At 36.3% G+C, this 10,763-nt stretch overlaps 1 protein-coding gene across 1 annotated transcript; it reads left to right on the top strand.

The window, feature by feature from the left end:
• Positions 1-4,274: 4,274 nt before the first annotated feature.
• On the top strand, positions 4,275-7,222 carry LOC138309994 (leucine-rich repeat and immunoglobulin-like domain containing-NOGO receptor-interacting protein 4). Its single transcript, XM_069251147.1, has 3 exons — positions 4,275-5,463; positions 5,821-5,886; positions 6,512-7,222. Exons 1-3 carry the CDS (start codon positions 4,587-4,589, stop codon positions 6,769-6,771), a joined length of 1,203 nt encoding a protein of 400 aa, XP_069107248.1. The 5' UTR covers positions 4,275-4,586; the 3' UTR covers positions 6,772-7,222.
• The last annotated feature ends 3,541 nt before the right edge of the window (positions 7,223-10,763 follow it).

Here is a 10,763-nt window from a genome sequence, read left to right as displayed (position 1 = left end):
TATATATATATATATTCATAAATAAATGCATGAGTAAGTTTTGCAGTGATTGTAAATCACCTACATACATGTATACAAATTGAACATCTTTTTAAAAGTATACACTGATATCAATCTGAATTGTTCCATACCATACCTTCCAATGTATAACCCAAGGGACCTCATACATGTACTAGCTCAAAATCTAAAAGGGAGTATACATATGAAATAAAATCTATATTTGTAATTGATACAATTGAACATATGAAATCATCACTTATTTGTTCAGTTAATGAACAATTGAAAACAATATGACTAATAATATCGGTGTAAAAGTGTCAACAATAGTGACATAATATTACAGAATTTTCTAAACGTACAGACACACTCATTTTCATAATATATCTTATATTTTTAAAGCAATTGGGATGATTTAGAGCTAGTTTCCAAAGGTAATGGATTTTTAAACAATTATATAATGGATTTTTAAACAATTATATACTGATTAGAATCGTGTGAATTCTGTGTCATTTGACATTCTCAATTTCCAGGCATTTTTTTTTTCATACATAGTTACAGATTTGTGGACTAATGCCTTCCAACAATTTCTGGAAGGAAAAGATCCATCATCAAAAAATATTCATATTCATATAAGTTGTGTTTCTAAGTATTTTGGTAATGTTTGGAATAAAGATTTTTTGAACATACGTACTCAGATTATTTAAAAAATATCTAACATTGAAAATTTAAAAAATCAAATTTTTTCTGTTCATTCTACAAACTCTGCCTAGGAACAATAGTCTTTTAACATATATATAAGCCTCTATAGAGGTAAAACCTATTAGTGAAGTACACATATTTGTTCTAGTTCTAGTGTCTATCTGTTTTAGTGCCACAGTATTGCTGGAAATACACATGCATGTTTACCCTGATAATGGGAAAAAGTCCCAGCCACTTGACGCAAGAAGAAATACATGCTTTGCTAAGTGGCAAGATTAAGAGTAATGGCTAGCAACTGCAATTTTGTACTATGGAATAAAACGGAAACCCTCGACATTTTCTGTTGAAATATATTTTCTTAATATCTGTGATGCGTTCCGATTCAAACTGCACCTTAACTTCGCTATCAACTTAACAACGCATGGAATAAATACGTAGTCTTGCATGGAATAAATACGTAGTCTTGTATTGTTAAATTGATGCTTTCTGCAAAACGCAAAATAAGCCAAAACATGAACACACCAAAATACCCCAACTTACAGTATTATCAAGTCCTCGATACCATATTAAAAGTGATTTTTCACAAGGATTTCAATTTCAATTCAATTAAACAAGTATTAAACTGCCTTTGTAAGTTCTCTCCCTACAAATTACATGACTATCAATCATTAATTAACAAGCAAAAATTTTGAACAATCTTTGATAAGGATTTTCAGGCATCGATTATTCATGTCTAAGGAAGCCTTTCCTTCGGTAGTAAGTAAACGGGCATATCATTGTATAGATATTGAATAAACTTGTGTTATAGGCTTCAGATAAAGATAAATTATGTAAAACTTGTGGTAAGGCTTCAAAAAGAGATAAAATAATGTAAAACATGTGATAAGGCTTCAAATTGTGATAAAATAATGTAAAACTTGTGGTAAGGCTTCAAATAGAGATAAAATACATGGAAATTAAAAGCGAAATCGCGTCGCAATATCAATGTAATTCACAAAATACAGAACAAGTAAATGAAGCAAAAATGTTGATAAAATAATTATTTCGTCGTTACACCAACGATATTGCGAAGATGAAGAAGGAACTCAGATCGAACCTTCACAAGCCAAAGAAGGAATAGAAAGGTTGATTTACAAAATGTAAAGGAACTGGAATGGATACTTTTCTAAGTCCAATGCTTTCCTTGAGGTTGAAAATAAATAAAACATGTTTATAGAATTATAGAATTGCACGAACTCTGAAATTAGAATGTGGTATTGATAACGTGCTCGCCATTCACAACAGTAGTTACCATCTCCCTTTTAGACCTCAAGCAACTGTATCTGGACGAGGAATTGCGTTTCCAAAAAGCTAAAATCGACCGCTTAACTATGGGGTTAACTGGGGATAAAACAGAGTCAATCTAAACTCTAGCTTTACTACTGTTATTACGCGAAACACATGGATTTGTCAGAAATGCTGAAGTTCATTTATAATAAATGTTGAAACATCGTTTAAATCTGAAAACTGTTTCCATCTTGTTAATTCCAATTGATCTAATTACAGCTTTACAAGCTGATTTGCTTTTAATAACCTTCGGGCGTTAAACTACAATAAACTCCCGTACTCACGTGCATCTACATAAGTTTCATGTTAATTTTAGAATAGGTTCTGATTACCATTTTACACACAATTTATAAGAAGCAAATTTTCTCTTTGCTTGTATCTATACTGTTGCTAAATAACTCCCATGAGTATCTATACTTCCCAACAAATCCACTGATGTACAACGAATTTTATATAAACGTTCGCGTTACTGCTTATGACATATTATTGTTGGAAATCTAAATGTATATGAAAAAAATTTCCACTAATCCCATGATCACGCGGAGGTTGCTTTATAGCATATGGATTATTTTTAGAACCATCAGCTGAATATTAGTGTTGTGACGTCATAGTCGCATCGATATTGGACTTTCAAATTCCACTATCCAAAAAATTGTGTTCATCAGGATAGTGCCTTATGGCCATTTCTTTCTTACTAACAAGCACCTCAAATAATCCAATTAAAATTTTCAGAGAAAATTCTTATCTAATACAAATTAGTGGCCTTTGATTCGCTTAATGTGCTATAGGTGTTATACTACACAGGTAAAATATAAAATAAAGACTTCCGATAATGTAAATGTATAACATCATAAAAGAAAATCTTAATTGTTTAAAGGCTTCGCATTATAACGCGAACAGTTTCCCGTAACAACGCCAAAAGTTTCGCGTAATAACGCTAAAAGTTTCACGTAATAACGCCAAAGTTTTGCGTAATTACGCAAAAGTTTCGCGTAATCACGCCAAAAGTTTTACGTAATAACGCGAAACTTTTTTCTATCAAAATGAATGAGCCCAATCGGCTTTCGTAGTAACTATATATTTTCAAACTTGCTTGTAACAAGATTTTTTATTAAAGAGTCCCAAAATGAATTCGGAAATTCAAGAGATTAACTTAAGTAAATTGAAGCAGTTTATTTAGAGTACATTCAGAATTTTGTGTTATATTGTCTAGTCAAAGCTACTACATGTATTTGAATAGCTGCAATATTGTAGCTCAATACAGATAATGGTGTCGTCTTTAGAGCTACAACGTGTGCCTATTTACTGTTAGTGGAGCAAAGTTGTGATTATGTAAACCATTATTAAAACGTCTGTTTGCATTTTATCGTACTTGTTTTTATAGCACTTATCTACTAGGCAATAAAACTGAACCGTATAAATTATCAAATTCACAGCGAGACATTATTTTTTCCCAAAATTATGAAGGTCTTTTCAAAGGAAAATTATACGTCAAGTCTACAAATTGTGAAAGGTACACAGAAGAATATTCGCTATATTTTGCAAGAATTATTTATAAATGCATGCAAACAAAATAATTGAAAACGAGAAAATTGTGCCCGAATGATTTTCTGAGGCAGTGTTCCACTAGGACACATTGGCACCATTTCGTACCCGGACGAAAGGTATAGTAGGCCGCGGGTACGTACATTTGTTCTACTTTTTGAAGTTCTTGAAGTTCTATTTAAATATGTCAAAAATATTACAGGTATTGACTTCATTTCCTCCATCGTCTTTGCAACATTCTATCGTCAATTTCTGGTTAATCAGTTCTTATAATTCCGGATTCAGACGTCACCTCTGGGTTTCAAATCCCGTTATTATAAGGTACAAAGCCTAGTGGTTTTACAAATAAAAATTAAAAAAAACCGCACACAAAGCAAAGAAATACTATTACAAGTAACACAAAGTATATAAATAACCGAAATAAAGTGAAATTGTTTTTTATAATTTAATTTTTTGGAATGTAACACTTTTGATCTTATGACGCGAGAAATGTATTGCTTCGATATATTAACCATTGGTGTTATAACATCAGTTTAAAGGGCACATGCCCCGTATAAAAAATAAAAGATATGATCCGCTTAGACTGTTATTGTTGTGTAGTTGCGAGGTTAATTTCGGCTTTAATCCCCCTGATCGTGCTGTACATTTCGTCATTTTAATCCAGTACGGGTTTGGCCGAGAAATCAACCGAGTTTGTTCCACCCAGGGAATGAGCTAGCCGTAGGTTTTGGCATCCCCAAGAAACATGGACTTGTCCTGGTAAGGTAAAGGATGGGATTAATGACAGATTAAGGTCATGTGTATTGCCAATAATCTTCGGACTATGTTACAATCGCCAATGCTATGATTATTTAAATTAAATAAGATTAATGCTTTCTCCGCGCGATCTTGATACCATAACCCTACAGTTTAACGATTTGTCCTAATTTGGATTACGACCTGTTGAGAAAGAACTGGAAAAAACGACGGCCATATTTATTTAGCACTGAGTCAATATCAGAACAGACCGTATCAAGATGGCTGCGATCATCTTGGCGGTAGTGTTGTGTGTATTGTCGGTCCCCGGGGGGCTGGGACAGACGTTCCCCACGGGTTGTGCCTATGATGCTACTGATGCCTCAGTCGGTGTTTACAACTGTGATTACACCGCCCTTACCTCAACACCAATAACGTACAGTAGTTTTGCCAGTCCGTATCCACAGCGCCTTCGGATATACAAAGTGTCCGGGACAATCAGCTCGGCTCTCTTTTCCGGATTTTCCAGCTTCACCACAAGTAACTTTGATACAAACTATGTGGCTAGCCTCGAGATTGAATGTGTTTCTAACACGGACACGACGTTTAATGCCGGCACGTTCGCGGATATGGGTTACCTACAAGGGGTTACCATAAAGAACTGTAAGCTGGTCTCCATCCCTGCCAGCGCCTTTGCGGAGTTCGGTTCCCTGAACTACTTCCGGATTGAGGGCGGAAGTATTGCTGCTTTAGATACTGCCTCCTTCACCGGTGTCAATGTATCCAAGTTGGCCGTCCCAGACCCGTCCGGGGATTTCACCATCAAGAATTGCGCCACACCCGGAACGTTTCCGGCTAATATGTTGGATCACCTCACGACAACCAAGAAATTCGACTTTAACAACGCTGCCCTGACGGAAATCACAACAACAACGTTCGCCCTCAACAAGGCGGTGACGTCCATCGTCATCTCCAACAACGCCATTACCACTCTCACCGATAACGTGTTCGAGGGGCTGGACGGGCTATCCTCTGTTGATATGACAGGGTTACAATGGGGTTGTACCTGCGAGGCGCTATGGTTTCTGGAAAAGTTTTCCACGGCAGGGATAGAAATAGTCGGGGGTCCTGTCTGCAGCACGCCGACAGATTATGCAGGTGAGTATATTTTTGCCATAAAATACAAACCCCATGTTCCCTGAAACCATGTTTGCCATTAGCTTGTTTTGGTATCGGCGGATAATGTCATAAAATGACGCCGCCGTTTGTAACGTCATGCTTAATTGGCTAAGCGGCGTCATTGTTTCCTTGAATATTGGCGTAAAAGGCTGTCTTTACACATGTCTTTGAAAACATCTCTTACGGATCTAAATATAAACAAGTTTTCATGTATCTAAACAAATAATCACCAATATTACAGTACAATGTAATACAGAATATCAAAATTGTCGAAAGGTTATTGTAATTTTTGAAGTATTTGTATGATATTTTTTTTCATAATATTTTTTTTTTCAGACAAGAGGTCTACCAACTACTACAGTGCATCATGTACCACAGTTGATATCTGTAACGGTACTCCAGGTAAGATATAAGTCTTTATTACCACAGGGAAATTTAATATCATATAGCAGGTGTTTCATACCACAGGGAGATTTAATATCATATAGCAGGTGTTCCATACCACAGGGAGATTTAATATCATATAGCAGGGTGTTCCATACCACAGGGAGATGTAACATTAAATAACATGAGATGCAACAAGCCAAGAAAAACATCCTAGAAATATGAAGTCTTGTGAAATAAACTAAATGGTATGCACTAAAAGCACATGTTGCTCAAACCATACCTCTTTTGGTTTTTAAAGCTACTCTCTATATATGTATTATAAAGTATCGTGATACAAATAAGGATAATATCCGAGGGACATAATGGGCTTGTTCCTAATTTCTCAATTCCCAATATATAATTCGTAAAATATTACCCACTGTTAATGTTTAAATACTTACATAGGCTCAGTACAGATAGACCACCCAGTCTGTGAATTCTACTCTTCTAATTTGAGGAATGTAATATAAGATGTTTAGAAACGAAATACTATGTAAATCGTTCATCAGCTAAGTAAATATTAAAAGACAGCGTAAATACAAGATATGAATAACGACAGGTAGAGTAATTGGTAACTAGATGTTACTAATTCCTTTGACAGGTATTGTGATGGGGTCCTCCTGTATGACTGTGTACCAGCTCGTCAGCTACAGTGTGCTCCTGGTGACACTCGTCCTGTCGTGTGTCGCTCTGGGGCTGGTCTGCAATACCCGCAAACAACTCACCAACAACAAGAACAAACTAAAGAACAAGAAGAACAGTTCGTGGAACAAAGTTCAGGACGCTTTGAAGCGTGGCGGAAACACTGGACAGAAACCTCCCGCCAAAACAAACGCACCAAAAGGCAAGGGCTGGGTGTAGCCAAAACGAGACTCGTGACGTCATATATTTGAACATAGTATCAATTGAATTGGCAATGAACACTCGCATGTGAACATTTAAATTTGTTTCTGCTCCTTCTGCCGAGTGAATATCCGTCTGCCATCTTTCTGTCATTGTTGTCATTATTAAGATTATTTCATTGAAATGAAGACTAATGTTACTGTTAGTTAGTTCAATATAAACTGTAGACTGTGATTTATACATAAGTGTTAGTAAATTCTGGACCATAACGTGTTATCAGGATTCACCTGGCAAAGCGGTGCGCGATGTAAATATTTCCATTTGATAATAAAACAAAAAATAATAACATATATTCGATCATGTACTTCACCGTCATTCTAAGTAAGTGCTTATCACGCCCTCTATCCCAAAGGTCTTGCTATGTATTTATGTTGATGTTTTTTTTTGTATAATAAAATTATGAAACTGCTGTTTAGTTTGGTGTATGTTGCTTAATGCAGTGATATTGCAGTAAAGTTGATCACGAGTGTGTTTAAAAACGACTTCAAAACCGTGAAGTGAAGAGTGTAGGGAGCAATAACAATCTTTTGTTATAAGGGAGCCGTATCAACAATACACATGGCCATATTGAAAATAGGGGACATGCATGCTATACAGTCACGGTCATACGGGGACGAAAACTATGATGAAACACAAACAACCAGAGTCATATAAAGACGGACCCAAATACTAAACATTTAGTTGCCATGAGATTGGACTAGCAGACACCAGCAGTCAGGGCCATATGTGGATGAATGGTTTGGTTAGGGTAATAGATTAACGTCCTATTCAGTCATTTAAGGACGGCCTCTCATTTATGCAATGTGATGCGGAGTTTTGGGAAGCTGTGGTAAATTGTGTCTTCTTGTAAAAGTGGAAGTCCTTTTTTAAGCTTTCTGACGGAAGCATGAAACCAAAGACACCAAACAATAGTCTTACACCCCATCCGGTCACATCATACTGATAATGGTTTGTTTGTTTGTTTGATTAATTAACGTCCTATTAACAGCTATGGTCATGTAAGGACGGCCTCCCACGTATGCGGTGTGTTGCGTGTATGAAGTGCGAGGTGAGTGTTTTGGGAGACTGCGGTTTATTCATGTTGTGTCTTCTTGTATAGTGGAACTGTTGCTCTTTTTATAGACTATACTGACAATGGACAAACCAGTCGTCCCTTATTTATGCTGAGCGATAAGTAGAAGCAGAAACTAGTTTTATTGGCTTTGGTGTGTCCTGACCTGAAGGGCACAGAACCCAGAGCCTTCCTCACAGAGACGAGCGCTGAACTGAACATTTAGGAAAACGAGAAAAAAATAAGCTCCAAAATTTAGTCGCCTTTAACAATGAGACAGCAGACCCAGGCATTTTTCCTTTCCTTTCATTGTATCTGTACAAATCTAATGGCCTTTTATCCACAGGACAGTCAGTAAGAGCAGTACGCATATCATTTTTTAAAACAACTTCCCATTAACACACCATACATATCGTTTTCCAGTATAAACGGTAACACATCCACGAATACCAAAATGATTGTGCTCTCACTAATGTCGGCACCTGATCCCGGGTCATCAGATACTGCTCAGGGGTAAACATACAAGTAATAAGTTGGACACGGAATTTATTTTCAGCTTTATGGTCTCCAGCAAATATGAAAGGACTCAAAACATGACTCAAAACACAAGATCCTAATGTTAGTCGCCTTTTACTATTATGCAATGGGGCAGCAGGTGCAATTCTAACGCCCTACCTGCAGGGATGACTTGTTGTCAAGACACCAACGATTATTTCAAACGGGATACCAGTAGTCGGGTTCTATGAAGATATCGTCAGACAACTACACTCAAGATCATATGAGGTCGGATGTCAAGGAACATGAACTAGTAGGGTTATGTAAATGTTTTGTGGTCAGCAATAACGCGACAAAGCGTTCTAAATATTTCCTTCTTATAATAAACAAAAACTGCATGTACACCGTCATCTTAAGTGCTTATCGCGCCTCTATCACAAAACTTCAATCGTGCTATGTATTTATGTTGTTGTTTGTTCATAAGATAAAACAAACTGCTATTAAGTTTGGTGTGTGTTATTTAATTCATTGATGCTGCAGTAACGTTTATCACGAGTGTGTTTAAAAACGGCTTTAAAACAGCAAGGGCTATAATTACAGGGGACATTATTCCTGTGGTGTTTGTATACATTATCTGCATTTCTAAGATTCATTTTTCACGCCATGTCTGGAATTTGTTTATTAAAGCATCAAATTAAAGCATATAAATAATTGAAATGTGTTTGGGGGGCGTTATCTACCATTGCTATTATTGTTTCTAGTTTTATTTTCCATCAAGACGAATGACATGTACTAAAGAAGCACTTTTCTTTTGTGTTGATCACTGAAACATATATACATCTTTAATAAATAAAAAAAAATCCGAAATTCAACAAATGCAAAACTATTATGAATGTGTTGATGTAAATATGATAGTTCTGGTACCAGGGTAACGAAACAGTCTAAAAGTGGCAATATGATAATTCATGTCATTTGCGATAAGCAAAATTGCATTAGGGCGAAAACATTCAAATGGAGATGTGAGAAGGTTGCTCTCGTCTACACATTCCTTCTTGTATGTGCTTCCACTAATCATCCTATCACCATTTTAACAGTTGCTGACTCGAAATCGATTTGACCAACGTCGCTTCAAAAAATCCGGATCTATCCTCATTATAATTATTAATAGTTCTCCGCGATATCAGAGTATTATTAAAATCAAAATGTGTATCCCCTTTACTAATTACTATTTGATCAGGATTTCTTTATTAATTACTGTATCTATTTTGTCTTATTATCTGGTGCTGCGTCCTTGTTGACTCTGATTTTGAGAATGCATTGACAGGTAATGCAGGTGTTTGGCCTAATCGATCACAGAGTGTCTGTCGATTTGTTTGTTTGATTATTCTAACGTCCTATTAGCAGCTATGGTCATGTAAGGACGGCCTCCCATGTGTGCAGTGTGTAGCGTGTGTGAAGTGCGAGGTACGTGTTTTGGGAGACTGCGGTATGTTCGTGTCGTGTCTTTTTGTATAGTGGAAATGTTTCCCTTTTTATAGTGCTATATCACTGAAGCATGCTGCCGAAGACACCAAGCAACACACCCCACCCGGTCACATTATACTGACAACGGGCGAACCAGTCGTCCCACTCCCTGTTTTCTGAGCGCTAAGCAAGAGCAGAAACTACCACTATAATAGACTTTGGTGTGTCTCGGCCAGGGGACAAAAACCAGAGTTTTCCTCTCAGTGGCGAACGCTCAACTTAAGGCCAAAAGTGAAGCGTACCAAGGGAGGCATTAGGAAACATAAAGTCAGTTAGGAAGAAGAAAAAGGTAATATCCTAAATTTCACGATCATACCATAAGGGCAGCAGGTACAATTTTAACGCCCGACCTGCATGGCCATGTGTCGTTGGTTTTTCTACGAGTGTTTTCCTCAACATCTACGGTACCCTTAACTTTAAATCATGTCCTAAAATAGCGTGTACTTTAGGCCAGACACAAACAATATATAATATCGTTTAAACTTTCACTTTTCCCATGAATTTCTTAAATGCTCCTTTAACGCTATCATTTTATAATTACATAAAGGAACTGAAATAAATTGCATTCCTCTCTTCTCTTTACAACATCATTTTTCCGTATTTGAAAAAATAACAGATGAACTTATATTCGAAAGCAACAGAGGTACATTGACGAGAAACATTAAGCCGAAGACCAGTAAGTTATTACCATGATGTTAATTTGATATGGTTAAGATTTAGCTAACATGTTATGAAAAGTGAATAATAAAAAATATTCGTTTAAAGGTTGATGTTCTTGTTGAAATATAGCACAAGTACATTATTTGTAATATATCTGTACATAATTAAGTTTACTGTTAATCCTCGATTCTAACTTAATCCATCTATAATGCGTTTATTC

Source organism: Argopecten irradians, chromosome 1, assembly GCF_041381155.1.
Source record: "Argopecten irradians isolate NY chromosome 1, Ai_NY, whole genome shotgun sequence".
NCBI classification, from domain to species: domain Eukaryota; kingdom Metazoa; phylum Mollusca; class Bivalvia; order Pectinida; family Pectinidae; genus Argopecten; species Argopecten irradians.
The sequence above is the reverse complement of the archived record's forward strand: the minus strand, read 5'-3'. Positions and strand labels throughout refer to the sequence as shown.